Raw genomic sequence first — 21,594 nt, 5'->3', positions numbered from 1 at the left:
AAACAACACATACAGATACATAACCCCAAAGAGAACATTACACTTGAACGAGAAGTTAAAATGAATGGCTATCTTTGAAAGTGTCACAATGTAAAAGGTCCTCTCTGCACTTTTAAACGTCAGTCATGAATCCCAGACTAGACAGGCAGCTATCGACTGCCTAGCTTTATTCAAATACCCTTCATTAACAGACTGTTTAACGTAATGGGATCTAATTACACTGATGTTTTTTTGGGGTTGAATTTACTTTGATTAATACTCTACATAATGTGTACCGCTGGGCAGAACCACAAGTGCTCCAGTAATTAATTCAGAGCTTCAACACTTTGAAGCTTGTTTGACTCAAAGACTCTGATGACAAAGATGAATCCTCATTTATGCTCAACAGTCATCTGTCAGCCCATTTAACCTAGGAGTGTGTGTGTGTGTGTGTGTGTGTGTGTGTGTGTGTGTGTGTGCGCACCTCCATCTATGGGTGTTGGCTTCGTAGTCCTGTCTTGACTGTGGTAACACCTCACATCTCTCACAGCTCATATGTCATGCAGCAGCTGATAGAGATAACACACACACACGCACATAGGCATTGTGGACACAAAAACCCTTCATGGGTAGGCGAATGAAACCCACACCTTAAACCCCTGACCCGTTACAAAAGTCTTGTTCAGGATTATTGTCGACAGGCTGCAACAACTGCTGGTTTTGTAAATGTGACATGATGATGAACCACAGGATTCAGCTCAGGGGCGTCTATGAAAGCAAGTATCCACCCCTGTTTCTGATTAGAATATACTGGTGTTTGAAGAGTTGTGTCAAGTGATATTGATAGTGATTATGTTTATCGGTAATTAAAGACAGGGAAGAGCCGTGAATGTTATTTAAAGACAATTGATAATCCCTTTTTGACACTGTTGATTCCTTAAAACAGATGTCCTCCTCTCCGTGTGGGGCTTATCTTGCTCCAGGATGGAGTCTGAACCTGCTGCAAAAGTGCAGTAGATTGCCTGGGTAATGTCGACATGAGCGGAGCTCTTTCTGGTTATTAGCCTGGTGGCATATCAGCTTCCACTCTATATTGCTTTCATAATAGTTGGCACTGTGCTACTGCTGAAATCGACAGAGATGCTGCTTAAAGGTCAGGACTGGCAACCTTTAAATCGGTGTAGTTCATCATCGGCCAACTGTTGATGCTCTTGGAAAGGATGAATTGTCTCTAATTACGGGTCTCTATTTTTGTTGCTGTTGTCACTCCCTCTCCTTATATTCAGTAGCATTGTCTGACCAACACTTGTTCTTGCCCCATTCTGAAGCACAGTCTTATCCCACAGTGTCTTAAATCTCAACCGCATGAACTCGAGGCCTCACAGCATTTCTCCGTAAATTGTCTGCATTGTTGACACACCAAGATTACTGAGGTCTCACAGAAAGGCGGGCCCTAAACACGGAGGTCTTGTCCGCTACACATAAAGCACATTTGTCCATGAGACAGACATTTGCATTACTCAGACTGGTTCAAAATATCCCAGTTATTTGAGCTGTTGCATGCGGTGGACAGAGTTAAAAACGTATGTAGAGAGGGTCCAGGACGGGACTCATGGCGACAGAGTGGCGTGTGCCATTCTGGGAGCAGAAATTCTGGGATAGCGTTGTTGACTGACTAAGTGATATAGACAGATGCTTGCACAGTTGGGGTCCAAAGGAGTGAGGGGAGCACTTACGTCATGAACCGGGAATGCAAAGAAACAGGATGTGTGGGGGGAATCACACATTTCAGAGAGTTTAAAATTTGCATGTGCATATAAATGTAGCTTTCACAGTGTGTATCAATTGCATGTGACACCGTAAAGTGCAGGTTACCAACAACTGAAAGAAGGACCCAGATTGCATCCACTACTGTATCTGCGTCTTTCACCACTTTCAGACCATGTGAACATCACTAACCATCATAATAAAAGCCTACACCATGGGTGGGGCAACTTACTAAATCTCTGCTATAAGTGGGAGGGTATTGGGTTTCCCATGAGCACCGTAGCAGACAGGAAAGTGATGACATCACTGCTTCTTGGCTCTCCATCATGTTCTAATGCCGACCCCTCGGACTGCATTTATTGGAAATTCTCCATTGGGAATAACCCCTTAAGATGTACCAGGGGGTCCTCAATGAAAATAATACAATATAAGCACAGTTAGACAAAACATTTAAAAAGAAAAAAAGTAACAAGATAATTAAATAAATATGACAAAAACAAACAAATAATAATAAAAAACACAAAATCAGGAGATCAGACTCCAAGAGGAGCATAAATGTAACAGTCAATATAAAAGCGTTAATTTCATATAAAACATAATTAATGCTGCAAGCAGTGATAAATGGGCCTTCACACCTTCACGTGTGTCAGGCCTGAACTCTTATCAAGCATGAGAAACTTGGGGTAGATTGGATAATGTACATTTGCATTACAATAACTCCCATTTTCATGGTGGAACACACAAAAGGGCTGCAGTGCCACTTCAACATCATTCCGTAAAAAATCAATCATCTGAATATTGCATCATCAATATTTTAAGGTTTTTCTGACCATATTTGAGGTGAATCTTGTCAATCCATGAGAGTATATCAAAGTATAAAACATGTAATTTTTGGCTGCCAGTAGGTGGCGCAATGTCTAAAAGTCAATTATTATGGACATGTACAATCGATCCTATAATAAGAAGACAGGGCATTTTTGAACAAGCAGAAAGACGATGTGGATTGAATATTTACAGATACTGTAGATTTAAACGTAAAGGCTTCTGGAGACTGCAGGAAGAGAAAAAAGGAGCCATGTGAAGTGTCTCAATTGATAATTAGAAGAGATATGTTCAATAAGCTGTTTTAAATAGTGAGGGTCTTCTAATGATGGGAGAAGGCAAATTAAGCGTTTTATTCACTGTACAATGATGAGCTGTAAAAGGACAGTCAAGAACAAATATACATAGTCTGTTATGTTAAGAGACAGTTAATTAGTTTTGGATGCAGCCTCATTTACAGCATCAGCATAGTCCATTTATTTATTCATTCATTTTCTGTAACCCACCTGACATTGGGTGAGAGGCAGAGTACACCTTGGACAGGTCTCCGGACTATCACAGGGCTGACACATAGAGACAGACAACCATTCACACTCACATTCACACCTACGGACAATTTAGAGTCACCAATTAACCTGCATGTCTTTGGACTGTGAGAGGAAGCTGGAGTACCTGGAGAAAACCCACAGTGACACAGGGAGAACATGCAGACTCCACACAGAAGGGCTCCCCGAGTCAGGAACCCTGTTGCTCTAAGGCGACAATGTGAACCACTGTGCCGCCCTCAGTATCATCCAGTATCGGTTACATGAGTTGTATTGCAGGCTTCTTTCTAACAGTCAGTGAAAAGCAGTGTCTGTATCGGTAAAGTATTCCAAGGTTCATTTTCTTCGCAATAAAATAACCATGGCATGAAAATGAAAGATCAGAGTCAAGCCGTAGGTCCAGGTATTTGGTGTGTTTAACTCTTGGCCGTGATGTACCATCAAGACAGGTGATAACAATGAACAAGCTTTAGATATGCATGTGCGCATAGTTGATTTGGGAAATATTCAGTGCAATACCTCTGATCATTGCTGACTTGCCTCTTTCCCTGTCCAACAGCACAACAGCGGAGAGCTTGACCAATAACAATGAGGCAGAGCTGCAAAGAAGGTGTCGGGAGAGACAGCAAGAAATCGACCACATGGAGCAAGTGCTTGAGACCAAGATTCAGCTCCTGCAGGAGGTTTGTCCATTCACACCTTCCACTATAGTTGATCTGACGTATAAATGTCCCAGATTTACAAACCATAACTGTTTATCTGTGTGTATTTGCAGGAGGCCCAGCTAGCACGCAGCGAGGCTGAGCGGATGGCCTCGCTGGCTGGATCACACTCCCATGCCTCCCTGCTCTCCCTAGACACCCCCATGGAGGACATCCCAGAGGACGAGAGGCCTCCGAGCATCCTGTCCCCACCCAGCACCAACAAAGACAGGTGCAAACCACTAACAAATCTCCTCAACCACCACCAATGTCAAACAAACAACAAAGCCCTGTCTCACCTCTCATATCTCTGTCTGTGTTCAGGGTGATAGAGGAGCTGACGAAAGAGCTTTGCTCCAAGGAGGCACTCATCACAGAGCTGAGCGGAGAGAAGACGACTCTCACACGCAGGGTGGGAGAGCTGGAGGGACAGGTCAAGGAGCTGTCTTCATCTCTGCTGCAGAAGGACAAGGATGTGGATGTAAGTACACATTTTAGTCCTGTTTTGGAAGACACCTAACATCAAAAACCCTCACTGGAAATGGTCTTAACAAATAGATACTAAAAACTGAAGTGATGGAACCCTTCAGGAGATGTATGGGCTAGGTATCCCATGTATGTAGAGCATATCAGTCCATCCCTGCACAATTTATAAGAGCCTTCTAATATTACTGCATTCCTCTGGACCACCATGTCTCCTCTGGCCAGACTTCTATTCTAGAAAGAGGCTCCTGAAGCAGCATATGTGACATTCCTAAACCCTATTTTAACAGCTACTAATGTGGGTCACAAGACCTATTTGCACGCACAAACTACTACTTGAACAAACACACAGCTGCAGCCCAGAAAACATCGGTAGGACACTGACGTCGTGTCCCCGGCCAAAAATGGTCCTGGTGAAATGCCAAAAACTGCGAGGTGGTTACGGGGTGAACAGCCAGATAGTGACGTTTTTTCCATGTCTAATAATGCTCCAGTCAGACCCTCTTTTAGCAACCAGAAAATATTGATCATATTATTGCTTTTAAAAAGCAAATGCACAGGTGCAAGTTTCGACACCCATGACGTATGATGTTATCTACAGAGAACAACAATTTGATATCTCTGTGGCTCATTTGCTCACTTTCCTGACCTGTATGTGTTCTCTTATTCTTGGGTTTGTAATTTTCTTTAATTCTTAGATTAGTACATACAGTCAGTTAAATATTCTGTCTCCTCTGTTACAGTATTATCAGGAGGAACTTGGTCGAGAGAGGCTGCGCATCGAACAGGAGATGCAGGTATGTGGAGCTCTGGTTGGTTCATTAGTCTTCACGTGTTATTATAAGGTTCTCCACTAAGGGTCAGAGCAGCATCACAGTTCTCATTGTCTGATGTCAGACAGACTCTGCCTCCCTATGGAGAAGTGACACATAACATTTTCATACAGCAGTCGACTGCTAAACATGACACATATTTAAATAATCTGGAAATTTCCGATAATATTTCAAATGGGAGGGGATCAGATCATTTGCAATGCAGAATTTAAGAGGTTTTGGTACAGGACCAACAAACTGCATCCAAGTTCGTCCTTTTTTTCAAATTTTTCCACTGAAGAAAAGTGCAGTGTTTCCAAATACATAATACTGTCTCTGCAGAATGTTTTATGCAGAAATCAGCATGATAAAATAAATACAACTACTTTCTGTAATACAATGTCAAGGTAAAAAGTACGTAAACATCCTGTGAAACATCCTGTGGTGAGCTGAAACTTTGCTCGTCGTTGTGCAATTGAACCCTGAATGTTTCACGAGTCATCCACAGTGGTTTGTTCCTCTAAAGCGAACAGAGGAGAGCAACGTGACGTTAAGAGAAAGTGCTGAGTGCTGTAATACTGCAATGCATTCATTAGGCATCATGTGAAAGATCTTTGAGAGGATTCATCTCATCACACAAAGTGCCAGAATCTCATTACGCTTACAGGCTTAAGCTGCACTGACGTCCCCAAGGACACATTTCCTGTCCTGATGTCTAATGACACTGCAAATGGAGGGGGACCATTACCCTCACGTCAACTCCCTCTATCCAGAGGGAATCTTTACCATCAATTTGCAGTTCTATAAATTAATAATCACAATTACCTTTATTATTCATCTTTCTGGCTGTGCAGTGTTGCTTCATGTTATTTAGCTACAGCCTGAGTGACACAGTGTTTGTTGCAAACATATTTGTTGTTGGGTGAGGCGCTTTAACTTGTAAATCAGTTGTGAGTGAAAGATGCAAATGTACTCACCAGGCAGGCTCTCTGCTCAGATTTCACAGTGGATGCATGTGTGCGTAGCAATTTGCATATGAGAGTGTGCGCCTTATGGTGGCCGATAAGGGAAAATGCACTACAACAGCCCAGAATATTTCCATGAGGAGAATTGGGCTGCAGCTTCAGAAATGATGCCAATTCTATATGAAAATCCAAAACAAATACAACAAAAATGTGCTGCAAATGAAAAAATGTACTGCAGAGAGCCAAAACTAATACACTGCTCAAATAATTAAGGAAACACTTAAATGACACATCAGCTATTGATGTACAAATTATTGATGTTAAAAATCTTTACTGATGTACATTGTATAATTTGTTGAGAGAGAACGGGGCACTCATAACGGACCTGCCAGTTTTCATGTTCTGTTAAAGCTGCATGGTGCCAGGCTGTGAGCACAGGTCCCACTAGAGGACGTCGGGCCTTGTGCCACCATCATAGTGTCGTACAGTTTGGTCAGAGACATTTGCACCAGTAGCCTACTGGAGGTCATTTTGTAGGGCTCTGCCAGTGCTTCTCCTGTTCCTCCTCACACAAAGGAGCAGATACCGGTCCTGCTGCTGGGTTGATGCCCTTCTACAACCCTGTCCAGCTCTCCTCGTGTAACGGATGGTCTCCTGGTATCTCCTCCATGCTCTTGAGACTGTGCTCGGAGACACAGCAAACCTTCTTGCGACCGCATGTATGGATGTGCCATCCTGGAGGAGCTGGACAAGGACAAGGACACTAGCAGAACACAAAGCTAGAGAAGAATCAGTCAGGAAGAATAAGGAGAGAGCAACTGTCTGTGGAAACCAGGTGTAAAACCATTGTCTTTTTGGAGGTTGTCTTACTTTTGCCTCTCCATTGAATCTGTTGTCAAGACATAAACACACAAACCCCAAAATAAACGCAACAGAAAAATGCTACATATCCAGTCAATACAACAGAGGTTCTTCTAGCCTAGTGGGCCTAGGGGGAGCACTAATTAGAAGCCTAGCGTGACACTAACAACATATATCTGTTACCTTTTTATGATATTGTTAAAGACCACTTGCAGGGTGTTTGCTGCTCATGTAGTTGTTTTGGATTTTTCTGTGTGTTTTTAATTGGCATTGCCTCTTGAGCTGCAGCACTTTTCTTTGAATAGAAGTGTTTTTTGGCTTTTTATAGTACGATTTCCCTTGTTGGCCAATGTGGTGCATCGATTAGCGTGCACTAAAAAATTAAACAAAGCTGCGTAGTGTGTTCGATGATGGATGACTACACCATGTGCAGAACATTTAGTCACCAAAGGAACAGTGGGCTAGTGTCTTAGAGTGTGAAAGGCCAATAATTTACATATGATATGCAACTTTTTGTGTCTGAGTGTTTATGTAGATAAGAAAAGACAAAACCTTGATGTGAGTACGATGAGGAGAGGAGCTTTGCTTTTCTGAGGGCTGAAGTTGAACTGCCAGTGTGTTGAAATGCGGGTTTTCAGGTCAGAGCACATTAACAAAGGGGGGGTGATAGTTGTTTGTTTGTTGGTGCATGTGTGTTTGGGCAAGAATGAGACAGCGTGTAGAGTTAAAAATATGTATGGATACAACAGTGATTCCATATTATACAGTATACACATATTTTTGCATTTTAAGAATTTAAGGAAACACCATTGCGAACAAAAATTGTTTGCCATATTCTGTAGCTTTAAATGACGTGTGTCTTTTACTGCGGTTAAATTATTCTAAATGTGGGCTTCAGTTAGTTTTTAGCAATATTAGTTCTGCAGCAGTGACAGAAACTGTTTATACGTCTACTCACAGAGATCATGTGAGGGTCAGTGTGATAGGGGTCTTGGGTCTGTGTGTGTGTGTGTGTGCACATTCCCATGAGGCGCCTTCTTTTCATACATGCGTGTGTGCATGCAGGCATCTCGCTGGTTAGCAGTTTAGCGGCTCTGGTTTCAGCCGGGTTGTCGATAGGTCAGGTTGACCTTTGAGTGCTCAGCAACCCCTACACTGATATCAAGTTGTGTTGTTTCAGACAGACCCTCGGAATAAGAGCTCTTAATTAGTTCCCCAGACGACACAGCCATTTACATCAAATCTATGTCTGGAGTGAGAGGAAGAGGCACGGAAGAAATATCATCTGAAACCTCTTATGACAATTATTTCCAGGGTTTACTTCAAAAAAATAATTTGTGGTAATTGGTACACTGTGAACAACTGAACTCTTTATACATTTGCTTTACATATACAAAGTTGTGAACATCACATTTCATAAAACATTTGATCAAAAAGAAAAAGCAAACGTTATTTTCCGGCTGTCTGTGACCTCCTTCAGGCAAATTCTAACAAACACCCGATTTAGAGAAAATGACTCAGGCCCAGTAATTAACTTTCAAATAATCAGCAATCAAGGATCTTGAAGCAGACACAAGGTCCCACGCCTTTGACTCACACATTACCGAGGATGCACAGGATCTGTACCCTAACCTGTCTGCAACAGAAGTGCTTTGAGGATGAAAGTATATGGACGGTCGACGGGAGATTTTGCACTGCATTATCTGCATGGAAGTCACAGCGTGACAGCATGACCATCTGTTTGCGTGCCCTTGGGAAAAACAAAATTGTGGTCACTGCAGAGATGCACAGTCAAATTCAGGAGAAAGGCCCGCTTGTTTGAACATAACAGTCCAATCATTGTTGAAATATCTGCACCACAGCAACAAGGAATACAAATAAGACTAATTTTGAGGCAATAGCATGTTTTAACACAAGTCATGCTGGTCCGATGAGGTCATTATTAAAGGTCCAAAACCACCTCACCAATATGATTTAGTAAGCTCAAGAAAATGCTAGCAAGTCAACTTAGTGAGCTTTGTAAACATGCAACATTTCTCACACTAACAAATGTATGTATTTATTTTTTTATTGATTTAGCATTAACCTTTTATAATGGCAAATGCACAAGAAAGCAAATCTCAAAGTGATGTCTTAAAACTTTTTAAAGGTCCAGTGTGTAGGATTTAGTGGCATCTAGCGGTGAAGTTGCAGATTGCAAACCAGTTGAAACGTCTCCCGTGTGCCAAGCGCACAAGGGACCAACGGGAAAACAAGAATAGCCCCATCTAGAGCCAGTCAGTACCTTTACATGCACAGTTAGGTTGAGCTACAGTTGTAGCACAACAAGGCCATTTAACTGTCCTACAGTCCTTTTCCCAGTATAGAAGCGTGAGAGGGGAATTGATCAAAAGTATGTCAGACTCCGCTACAGTTGGTGGTGATATGCCCTTTTTCAGTTTGTTAGTACTGGACCCTTTTCTGGGTGACCTATTACGTCAAAGACCAAACAATCCACAAACAAGTTAGCTACAGTTGGCTAGCAGCAAAGCGGTATCATGGTGGACAACTTTACAGCTCTGTACATTTCATCCTTCCAAAAAATGCATAGCACTAGATGTAGATTTTGCCATGCTGTTAGTGGCTCCTTCTTCTGTTATGCATTTAATGCTTTTGACCTCCAGGTCAAAGCCTGGGGCAGATATTGTCGAGAGTAACTCCGAATTGCATTATCTGGGTGTTAGTCTGACTTTGAGAAATTCGATTTAGTACGATTTCAGTCAAACTACTGTAACATGTTTACATGTATTTTAAAAGTCCAGTTGTAGTTGAACTGACACAATAAATCGATTTTCTCTAATGTCATGTAAACGCACTGAGTGTTTGGTTTGTCCATACCTGTGGAAACAACACGGCGGACTCCGTGGAACAGGATCCACTCCATGAATGGCTCATTCTAAGGCAAGGAAAATGCAACAATTCTTATTATCAATTCTTTATGAACTAATGAAAACATAATCATGAATATTATATACCATTCCTGCCATTAGATGACCCTAAATCCTACACACTGGACCTTTAATTCAGCTACTATGAATACCTTAATAGACAGCACTTGTAACAGCAGTTATGTAGCTGTGACCCAAACTGACATTTATATATGAAAACTGACTCAAACAATTTAGCTATTAATAGAAATTATAATGTTGTGAAGCACTGACTGTTTTGCTGCCAGTATGATAATAACCTCTATTCAGAGTTTGCCATCATAAATAACCTCAGGCAAGCTTTACCTCACCACACAGCAGCCATCTTTAACCGCTGATACATGTTGTCTTGGTAACTGGTTTCAGTGCTCACTGATGATTATTTTTGCGGTAGAGAAAGCATGATTTGATCTTGACTTTGCAGAGCCTCTTGTCTGATAAAATACCAATGAATAACCAAATGTGAGGCGACTGATCCTGAATACATGAATAGAAACTGAATAGAGAATGAAAATCATTAGTTTCATTGGTCTGTTCTGTAGTTTGGAGCTACTAGTTTACATACACTTTCCCAGTATAATAATAAAGGGTAAATCAGGGAGTGTTTATACTAACTCTTAATTTATACAGCAAAAAGTTTTGTCTTATCTTTGAGTTCATGCCTCCGATATGGCCTAAAATGCTACATTGGGTATCGGTAAGTCTATGAACCTATCTAATACCATGTTAATTCTTATTCATAAACTTAAAAGTAGTTTCACACCCAGTTTTTAAATTGTGTAGTGTTAGCCATTTGCAAAGTGACAGAAATTTGCTGATATTTTACACTGGAAAGTTCCACCAGTTAAGGGTTTAACTAGAGCAGCAAACTCCGGGGCTGACAAAAATGACAAAATAAATTTATATATCTCACCTATCTGCATTTTATTAAGGCTTAAAGTTACACATAATTAAGGGCGGATCGCTTTGAATGACAGACTGTCTGCCAATAGTGTCCTTGGATTTTCAGTCAGATATTCCCTTCACCCACCCAAGCGCAAACATTTCATATCAATACAGAGTCAATAAGGAACTTGGTTTCAAGGTATCAGAATCAGTATCTAGAAGGAAAAAAAGGTATTTCAGCATTTCTCGTTTTTTTTCTGTTTTATTTCATATGTATTTATTTCTTCCTTATTTATTCAACCTTAATTTAACCAGATTGAGATTAAAAATGTCGTTTTCAGGAGTGTCCTGGCAAAGACAGGCAGCAACATAAGTTACAGACAACACAGAACAAAAATACAAAATAAAACAAGCAATATTAAACACAAAATGAGTGCAACTTTAAGTCCTTCTGCAGAAGATACATTTAAGGAGCTGCATACATAAATCCTTCTTTGCCAAACTCCGTGCCTACCCTAGGTAAAGACAATAAAAAATGTCATGTGAATGGAGAGCATAGCCATTTTCAGAGTATGCAGTACAATTTGAAGGAAAATACTGGAAAGTGGAAACTGGTTCTAGTCAACCCTTAGGCCATGCGTGTGTGCCTGTGTGTGCCTGTGTGTGCCTGTGTGTGTGTGTGTGTGTGTGTGTGTGTGTGTGTGTGTGTGTGTGTGAAAGAGACAGAGAGAGAGAGACTCCATTAGTAAGAATGGACAAGACATTGTGCTGTATATGTGGCTGTCCATTTGATTTTCTTAAACAAAGAACAGACTGTAATAGAAGAGTCTACAATTGAATAGAAAAAATAATCACATGGCAACACATACAGCATTTTGTACAGTGCATCTAGTGTGGTAATGTGTAAATCTTGTACATAATTATCATATTGTAAAATATAATATCTTATAAGAAGTATAAGGCTTACATTGTAAACCTTGTACGACATGCTGTGGTAAAACTGGACATACCAATTACAAAAATAGACAAAAACACATTAGAATAGAATTGAATAGAAAGAATAGAGTCTATCTCTACTCTTTAATTTTACAGAGCGTCACTAATGTTAACATGTTAACTGAGCATTTCACCTGTTCAGTCAGGCGCACAGAGCTTAGTAACCCGGGCAGGAGGAAGTAACCGACTCCCAGGGGAGCATCACTTTGTCTCCTCACCAATAAACCCCAAATAAAAATAATATTCGCTGATTTTACATTTTATTGTGTGTTTTAAAGTCACAATGGTCGTTTTAAATGTGAATCATTTTAGATATTAATTCATGGACATCTCTGCATGGCTGCACCGTGCTTCTCCACCCCCGTACTCTCTGAATGGTGCGCTCCACCGCTGCAGGTCTGGTTCAGGCAGACACATCGTTATCAGCCCGGAGGATCTCCGACCGCACGAAGCACGGACCCCGGTGAGCGCGTGTTTGCCTCTCTGGCTGTCGGTAACGGCTCTGAAATGAATGAAGAGTCCCTTCTTCAGAGGCAGACACCGGGGAAAGACTCAGAGGACTGTCCCGGGACGCCTGTAACCGCTCCGTGTCAGTGTCCGGATTATTACCGATCCCCGGTCATTATTAACCTGACGGCGCGAGGTGCGGCTCGTGTGTCCGTGACAGCCGGCTGATGGTGCAGAGGCGCGTGCGGTGCGGCTGGGGACTGCGAAACAGCGGCTTGGTGACAGCGCGAGGACGATATCCAGATAAATGCTGCATCTGATTGAAGAGACATTCACATGACTTGGCTGTGGGAGTATGCGCCATAGCCCCGATGCACCTGCTCCTCCAGCTCCTGCAAATTAATCAGTGATCCCGGGCTGATGGATATTTTTTAATGAAACTCACAATATCTGTTAATTTATTGTTACCTCGTGGTTTTCAGTCCTGCCAAAAACCTCATGTGCAACCATTTTCTACAAGCTTCTCCTCGTCTACCTCATTTAATTTATTGTTAAGCCATTGAATTTAATGCCACTGCAAGAACTGATGTCACAAGGAGCTTTACACTATTTCAGATTTAAAAGAAGGCTATTATCATGCACTGAACGCATGTGTTCACTCTGATGCAGCTTTTGTGGCATCAAAGTCCTCAGAGTAAATAGGGTTCATTATAAACCTGTGGAATGCTCGATCTCAAGATGAAGGAGACGTGTCGCATCTGTGGAAGGGAGCTCTGCGGTAACCAGCGCCGATGGCTCTTCCACCCCGCCCCCAAGCTCAACCTGCAGGTGCTGCTGTCTCACGCGCTTGGACGAGAGGTGACCCGGGATGGCAGGGGAGAGTTCGCCTGCTCCAAGTGCACCTTCATGCTGGACCGCATGTACCGCTTTGACACAGTGATCGCGCGCGTGGAGGCCCTGTCCATCGAGAGGCTGCAGCGGCTCCTGCAGGAGAAACACCGGCTGAGGCAGTGCATCGGTGGGCTCTACCGGAAAACTAACTCAGAGGAGGGTGCTGTGACATCACCTGGAGGTAATGAAGGACCAGGGGATGGGATGGTGGACATTTCAGGTCTCACTCATGCAAAATACTGCGCCCTGCTCCAGGATGATCTGGTCTACTCTTTGTACGAGTCCTGGGCTGATGACAGCCTGGACTGTCCGCATCACCAGCACCACCACCCTCAGTGTCCTGCTGGTCCAGGGTCAGAGGTCACAGTTGCAGGCTCACATCGTGTTCACAGCACTCCCAGGAGGTGTCGGGGATGTTCCTACTGGCGGGTGGCAGACTCTGACTATGAAGCAGTTTGTAAGGTGCCCAGGAAGCTGGCACGGAGTATTTCCTGTGGGCCATCAACCAGATATTCAGCCAGTGTTATTGGAGGGAGTGTGACTGGAGGAGTGGGAGGTGTTGGAGGAGAAAGAAACAATGTGCAGGATTCAGAAGAACCCCCCTCTTCTCTAACTCTGGTCCCTGGTTCTCAGGACCCCTCGAAGACGTCAGACAGTGATCGCACCCTGGCTGGACGAGCCAGCTCCAGCCCCTCTATCACATCCTTAGAGACAACTGAAGACTACAATCAGCCTGGGGCCATAACAGATGGGCCGCTGAGCTCCCCCAGGGAACTAATAGATGACCCGATATCCGACTCCCTCTCTGAGGAGCACATGGTAGCCCCACATGGCCAAGCCTCACCTGCACCCAGCCTCTCTCTGGCCCTCTGTTTGTTGCAGAGCTACGCTGTGTACCGGCCAGTCCTGAGCTTGAAGGGGAGCAAGCTGCCAGTGCTGCGCCGACAGAGCTCCAGCAATGGAGGTTCGAGGCTTAGCTTCCCAGATCCTGTTCTGGGAATGTCTTATGGAACTCCAGTGGGAGAAAGAGAAAACCACATGCCAACACCTGAGCTGGGGACGCCTCTGATCAGCGTGATGGATCAAGATCTGAACCTGGCTTACATGGAAGAGTTATTGGAAGATTTGTACAGAGAGTATCCTACCCCACGCCCTCACCAGGTATAAACCCTCCACAGGGATAGTGGTGGTGATGAATACAAGGATTTTACTACTGCAGGATGATGGCACACAGTGGGGTAGCGCATTTTTGCTTATGCACTGCAAATTTGCAGTATCTGCAGCAACCCAACAGGCTTTGATGCTTGATGTGCAGCCTGCCGACGAATCCAGCATCCTCACCATTTTTTTATACCTCAATTAGCCTCATAATCCCACTGTCAGTCACTTAAATCCTGCCCGCAGCTTCTCCACCAAGCTTTTACCCAGGAGGATGTGAGCTCCAGTGCTGTGTGTGTATGTTTGTGTGTGTGCACTCAGTTGCCTGTGTGTGGGAATACATTACATGAGCAGTCAGGTGAGGGTAAGCTGTGACACTCGACATGCCCTAATTACCTAGTGTTTGTGTGCGTGGGAGTCAGCACGCACAAAGAGATCATGAGTCATGTCAATAAAGAAGAAAGCATCTAGTGAAAGCACAGGTATTTTGACAATGAAGTATAAATATCTACAACCAATATATTTAAAAGGTTTTAAATTAAGATTTCAAAGGATCCACAGTGACTTCAATCACAGCTGCCAAATTCTCTAAAGCATGAACACACCCTGCAAACAAATGAGTCTCCCAGTTTTTCCAGTCACAAACTGGTATGTTTCAGCACAGGATTTTCTGCTCAACTATGCCAAGTGTGCAATACTTAAATTCCTCAAACAGAAATTCTCAGCAAAAGTATTTGCAGGGTGAGTATTTGTCTCTGTGTGATCTTCGGGGCCGGGGCTGCTGACTGAAGTAGGTTACATGTGGGGAGACATTAAGACAAAGTGGCTCCACTACTGGCCTATTTTTACTCAGAACCCTTGAGGCAAAGTGATCCACGCAATGTCAGACCATCCTATCATCTCAGCTCTGGTTGGCTAGTACAGTACCCCTATTTATGATATGTTAATGTAATCATTTCTATAAGAAAATGAAAGTGTGAATTTAATCTCAGCTACATGATCACAAATCAATTTTGGTGTATCAGAGTTAAAGTAAGTGTGTCGTAATGGCATCCTTCCTCTGGCAAGTGAAATTTGGAAACAAGGTTATGTAAAGATAATGTGGCACAGGGCACTTAGAGCACGCTCACTTGTGCCAACTCATGCATGCAGACACTCTCACACCGCTCCAGAGGCTCTTTCCCTGTCATGGCTTTTTAGAAAGTACACACATGAATGAGCAGAGTTTGTGAATGTTGTACACATATTACACAATCCACTGTGAAAGCTATGTAGCCCGCAGCCTCTGTATTTCTCATTAATTTGAAACAAAAGATCCTCCTCACAGATAATTCAGCTGCTGGATTCAGTCAGGGGAGCTGTATCTTTTAACCTGGACCCTATTTTCACAGGTTTTTGTGTCGAAGTGACTAAAGGGAAGAGCAGTTTTTGAAATAGGTCCAGTATTGAGCCAGGGCGCTGTGCCATCAATGTACATCCACTAAAGTGCTTGTTTTTACCACCAACAGGCACAGATTATTACTTTCAATGTCTGACAACATTATGGAAAAGCTTTTTATTAGCTTTTTGTCAAACCAGAAACAGCCACAAAATTGCTATCACCAAACCCACCAGACTCCATTCAAATAAAGAGTAATTTTAGCTCTGTAAAATCCACTTTATTTAAAGTCAACAGAAACAAAATAAAACTCACAAAAAAACCATCTTGATTCATCTGTCCACTGTTCCAACCATCACCAACTCTAGTTTGGTTGAAATAAACCCTTAATTCACCCAGTTAGATTTGAAAATGTGCTGGCTCTACACCTGCTTAAATTAAAAAATTATAAAATTGTTTATTTAAATGGACTCTGGTGAGGTTGATGATGGTAATTTCAGGTGTTTCTGGTTAAACAAAACGGCTCTTACTACTTCTCTCTCTGTAGGGATCCTCTCCATAATGTTGTCAGACACTTAGAATAACAATCTGAGTCTATTAGTGGCAAAACAAACACTTTTAGTAGTAGAGTGGTTTCATTGCAGCCTGTTTCATCACATCCTGCAGCGCTCTTTCTCAGTGGACCAGTTTCAAAACTTGCTGTCTCCATTAGTCACTTAGACACAAAAACCATAAACATGCACAGTGAGTTGTTATATAACCTGAAACCCTGACATCTTACCTTATTCTCTTCATCACAGAGCCTCGTCGAGGAGCAGCAGAGTCAGCTGAACCAGTATGAGTGTGCAGCTGGTCAGTGTGTCAGTGAGCTGCAGAAAGCCCAGCTCCAGGTCCAATCCCTGCAGGCCAAGATCCAGGAGAGTGAGGCCAATAATATGGTATGCCTCATTACAGTTAGATTTGTTTAATAAACTCACATCTGAGAGCTGACAGCAGGTTAACAGTGTTACCTGTTTCCGTCTTTAGAAGCTGCAGGAGAAGCTGAATGAGATGGAGTGTGAGCTGCGTTCAATCCGCCAGGCTGCTCAGAGTCAGGAAAGGACCATTCAGGGTCTCACAGAGTCCATCAGCACCAAAGACAGTGAGGTGAGTGTTTGTGTTTGTTTGTCAACCCATGTGAGATGATACCTGCATTTGAGAAGGTACTCATACCCATGATTATTCTGCCTAAAGGCCCAGGAGCTGTACCGGTTGATGGACGAGCAGAACACCACACTGTGTAAGCTGAGAGAAATGGTCCACCGCCATCAGCTTGCTCAACACAAGGTGAGACATGGTGCAAACCCTGATCCAGGATCATTCCTTACAGGTAGAAATCTTGTCTCCAGGCTGATTACATACTGGTCTGTGGTCAATCTTTAGGCTCCGGAGGGGGTCAGCGAGTCCTTGACGCTCGCCCAGCTGCAGGGTGAGCTGGTTGGGGTGCAGAGCTCCCTGTTCTCCCTTGGTCTGGAGCTGGAGGCCAGCCAAAGGAGTCTGAGACAGAGCCAGAGGCAAGGAGATGACCTGTCGAGGTTTAAGGACAGACTTAACTCTGATCTACAGGAGGTGCAGCAGCACAGGGAGGTCACTGAAAAGCACAACCAGGTTAGTGCCTTTGTGAATGTGTGAGTGCGAAAGAAAGTCTTTGAAGTATAAAGAGTGCAGCGTGTACAACCTCTCGTCTCCGTGCCGCAGGACCTGCGCTGTGCCCTTCAGAAAACTCGCACTGAGCTCCAGGCTAAAGAAGCAGCTCTGAAGGAGGCCGAGGCAGAGAGACACACTGTGGTGCAGGAAAAAGACAGGAGCATCACACAGCTCAAACGCTCTCTGCAGGACAAGGAGCAGCAGTTAAAGGTAACTTGCACAAAGCCAGTTGCAGTTAGGTGCACGCACATGCATACACTTCTGACTCTGTTTAAAAACCTTTGTATCCGTAGGAGTACTCAGAGATGCTGGAGTCAACAGGAAGCTCCAAACCAAGAGATGCTCTGCTGGAGAAACTGAGAGAACGTATTAAAGACAGAGACAGAGCTTTGGAGGTAAACACACACACACATTTACAGTATATACACACCAGGGACTTAAATTGATGTCAGCTTGGTGGAAATAGTGAGACGACCCCAGCTACTGTTCCAAGTGTACCATATACTGTGTGATTAATGCGACAGACCTCCGTGGTGTACACTCAGTGCAGGGGAAAAACCAGTGTATGCATCTTGCAGCAGTTAAACGAGCCAGTGGTAGACAGCATTGCAAACTCCTCCTAAATCAGTAGGTCAGCAAAAAATTAACAACCAGCTTAGAAAAAAATCTTGGTGGGAATAGTTAGGGAGAAATAGGAGAGAAAACCTCACCATCTTTTTTAAGTCAGACCGTACAGAAGTGGAACATTTACCCTAAAAGGATCACAGTTTTAGATGATGGTGTTGCTCCCTAACAATGTTAATTTCATGCCCTGCCTGTTTGATTTAAGTGGTTTGTAAGGAACATGAGCTTACAGCACACCTTCTCAGGACATGATGAATATCACAGTTCAGGGCGCCCAGAATAGCAGCGGTGTGATTTTCTCCCCCTCTGCCATCTGCAGCGCTCCATCGATGACAAGTTCCGCTGTGTGGAGGAGCGCGAGGGCCAGGTGAGGAGGCTGCAGCTGGCCCTCAGGGAGAAGGAGCGAGACCTGGAGAGACTCCGCTGCATCCTGTCCAACAACGAGGAGACCATCACGGTACGCTCATCACACACCTGTGACACACACCCTGGAGACTGTCCTTTAGAAAGTACCTTTATTGAATCAAAAGATCTAGTGCTGATATAAAATGAGTATGCATTTTTTTGCTACCAACTATTATACTGTTTAAAGGACTACTTCACCCCCAGGTATTATATTTTCCTTTCTGTGTGGTTACACCTGTGATTGTGATCGTCAGAGTCTGGACGCCATGGTGCGTGGCAAAGAGCTGGAGCTAGAGCAGGCGGCAGAGGCCTACAGGAACTTGCAGTGGCTGAAGCAACAGAGCGAGGAGAAGGAGAGAAACACCCTGAGGGAGAAAGACACCATCATCAACCAGCTACAGGCAGCTCTACAGACGCACAGCCAGGAGGCACAGGTAATACACCAGCACACACACATTCATTTATTACCTTTATTGTCATGGCTTCCAGTTGTTTGCTGTGGTATTTTTAAAGCTTTGGAAAACAGCCTATGTAGACAGACCTGAGCTGCTTGTTTTCACTTTCACAAATACAGCAGGTGTGCTGAAACAGGCTTTTCTGGGTGTATGTTGTTCTGTGGTTATGTGGGTGTGTGTGTGTGTGTGTGTGTGTGTACAGGATCTGACAGCCGCCCTTGTTGCCAGAGTTCAGGCTGGTCCCACTGAGGTTGTAGAGGAGTTGAAGGCTCGGCTGGCACTGAAAGAAAAACTCTTCCAGGAGCTGCTGTCAGACCGCAGTCGCCAGTCTAATGAACACCAAGCGCAGGTCCAGGACATGCTGAACACTCTCAGCTCCAAAGACCAGTATCTACAGGTGTGGTTAATGGTTACTGAAATTCATAGTTATATAGTGCCCAACATAAAGCTTTTAACCTCTTCACTGTCTCTATCTCAGGACTACTCCTACAGGCTCTCCCTTGTGATTAGTGAGAGGACCAACCAGCTGCAGGAGCTACGCAGACATCTGTCCTCAAGAGAGCAAGAGCTGTCTGAGCTGAAACAGGACAAGGAGAGAGAGATGGGAGGAGAGACGGAGCATCTGAGGAGTCTGCTCAAAGAGAAAGAAGCCTTCATCAAGGTACCCGCTCATTCATTTCCACCTGGACTGTCTCCCTCAGTCATCTCCTGTACACCTGATCTTAACGTACACTTCCTTCGTCAGGAGCTGATGCAAAGCCACGAGGAGGCGATGCAGCCATCCTCTAAAGAGAGTGAGGCAGAGATGAGGGCTGTCCAGGAAGAGCTGCAGCTGGTACTGAAGAAGGAGAGGGAGGCTCAGGTACCTGTGTGGACTTTATGATGATGCACAAAAACAATCCTTTTTGTAAATCTCATGAGTCATATCTTTGTGTCCTCTCCCTGCAGAAGGAGCTCTCTGCTCTGCGTTTATCTTTGGCTCACCAGCAGGACACCAAGGACAGCACAGATCATCAAGTAGGATTTTGTTTCATTCTCAGCCAGTAAGAAAAGTATTTGGCTGTTTGTGCTGCTTAATAACATGCATTTCTTATGTCTCTCCTTCCTCTTCTGCCCTGCCTTCCACTCTGATCTAGTGTGTGCTGGGGCAGCTTGTGTCAGAGTACAACAAGCTGAATGACGCCCTGAGGGCAGAGAAGAGATTATACCAAAATCTCACGCACATTCACACCAGGAGTGACAGGTAGGGAAGCTGCACCCAGGTCTTGTAACAGGACGGTTACTGTGAATACAGTGAAGGCCCAGACACACCAAACCGACATCAAAGAACTAGTGGCCAACAGCCAACTTGGACACATGTTCTGTGCCTGTATGAGAGGAAACAACTCTTCGTACCAGCAGTAGTCTGGATTCAGCATTAAAAATGGTGAACTGGAAGACTGACAGGAGGGATTGAAGATGCTAGTTAGCCATTAGCCAGTGTTGAAAGGACAAAGGATATTTTCTGTATGCTAGCGAATTGACGGCCAAATGTCGGCTTGGTGTGTCAGGGCCCCAAGTTACAGGTCTAAATCTAAAACCCATTTTCCTTTTCCTCAGCTCTGAGAAGATCCAGGCCCTCCACACCGAGCTAGACTCAGTTCAGGCACTGCGCAGACAGCTGGAGGAGGTCCTGGCCAGGACCCGTAACATGGCCCTGGTGCTGGAACGGGCAGCTAAAAGGCAGCCTGACTTTGGAGGTGGGGATGAGCAGGGTCCAGCCTCCAGGGCTGCAGGGGGCACTGTCACTAACGCTCTGTGATGCTCTGTCTAACCACAGCACTGATGAGTGACACTCTTTATGTGAGATGGAGCTGTCTGGAGCCACTGATGGTCAGTTTTATGAGGAAAAAAATGTGGAAAAAGTGATTATATTCAGGAAAATTAAGCGTGAATCAGAATCTGGCTGTCAGTCTTCAGGCAGCTTCATCCAGATAGCACAAGCACTACTCACAGTAGCAGAAGCCTGTTCAGATTAACCTCAATGGTATGAAGTGGCAACGTGCAACCCAGAGTCTTATTTATTAATCTAATTTGTGAGTGTGGTGTGAATATGTTTTTGTATCGTTCCTGAAAACGGCCTGCGTATTGCTTTGCAGTGCGATTGTTCTGTATTGCCATTTCTGTGTACTGTCTCTCACCGATGTCACTCTTCCAGCCTTACTGTCACAGTGAAGTTACGTCTTGTGGAGAAACTCAAGCTCATGCCTTACAGTGAAGCGTCTCACCATCCATCATTTGTTTTTATATCATCTGTTTGTGGACAGGATGTGCACACCTAACTTAAGGCCCAAGATGCAAATCCCAAAAGATGGCCGACTAGTTTCCTTCAGTTCAGCTCAACCTTGACTTGTTTTCATAGACAGTTAAAACGTTAACCTGCTCCACACTAGTTACAATATAGTCCGACAGATATGCATGAAACATAAGTTCAGCCGCGTTAGACACTTTAAGGGACAGTTCACCCCAAAATCTAAAATACATATTTTTCCTCTTACCTGTAGTGCTATTTATCAGTCTAGATTGTTTGGTGTCAGTTGCCAAATGTTGGAGATATCGTTTACCTTCTCTTAAGTATAATGAAACTAGATGGCACTCTGCTTGTAGTGCTCAAAGCTAGCAATAGATGCATGCTTCCTTCTGCACTGTGATTTGATTGGCGGGTGTAGTTTGGTAGAAAGAACATAGTTCCTAGACATCTCTAGGGCCGATATCTCTGACACCAACTC

The 21,594-nt window shown here is 43.9% G+C and overlaps 1 protein-coding gene across 7 annotated transcripts in view; it reads left to right on the top strand.

Moving 5' to 3' along the window:
- Nucleotides 1–21,594, top strand: part of LOC126409026 (myomegalin-like) — a 63,050-nt gene that overhangs the window by 21,015 nt on the left and 20,441 nt on the right. For 6 of the 7 annotated variants that reach the window (XM_050074888.1, XM_050074891.1, XM_050074889.1 and 3 more), the window contains exons 1-15: nt 12,216–14,281; nt 16,457–16,594; nt 16,683–16,802; nt 16,890–16,982; nt 17,079–17,303; nt 17,394–17,552; nt 17,636–17,737; nt 18,286–18,423; nt 18,626–18,805; nt 19,029–19,223; nt 19,305–19,487; nt 19,572–19,688; nt 19,775–19,843; nt 19,963–20,069; nt 20,426–20,565. In XM_050074888.1, coding sequence (XP_049930845.1) covers nt 12,953–14,281; nt 16,457–16,594; nt 16,683–16,802; nt 16,890–16,982; nt 17,079–17,303; nt 17,394–17,552; nt 17,636–17,737; nt 18,286–18,423; nt 18,626–18,805; nt 19,029–19,223; nt 19,305–19,487; nt 19,572–19,688; nt 19,775–19,843; nt 19,963–20,069; nt 20,426–20,565 — 3,295 coding nt within the window. In that variant the 5' untranslated portion in view covers nt 12,216–12,952. Of the gene's footprint in view, nt 1–3,672; nt 3,797–3,888; nt 4,047–4,138; nt 4,296–5,040; nt 5,095–12,215; nt 14,282–16,456; nt 16,595–16,682; nt 16,803–16,889; nt 16,983–17,078; nt 17,304–17,393; nt 17,553–17,635; nt 17,738–18,285; nt 18,424–18,625; nt 18,806–19,028; nt 19,224–19,304; nt 19,488–19,571; nt 19,689–19,774; nt 19,844–19,962; nt 20,070–20,425; nt 20,566–21,594 lie in introns of those variants that run through there. The other variant, XM_050074892.1, reaches the window with a different exon arrangement.

Source organism: Epinephelus moara, chromosome 21 (assembly GCF_006386435.1).
Source record: "Epinephelus moara isolate mb chromosome 21, YSFRI_EMoa_1.0, whole genome shotgun sequence".
Classification (NCBI taxonomy): Eukaryota; Metazoa; Chordata; class Actinopteri; order Perciformes; family Serranidae; genus Epinephelus; species Epinephelus moara.
This window is presented reverse-complemented; position numbering and strand designations above follow the sequence as displayed.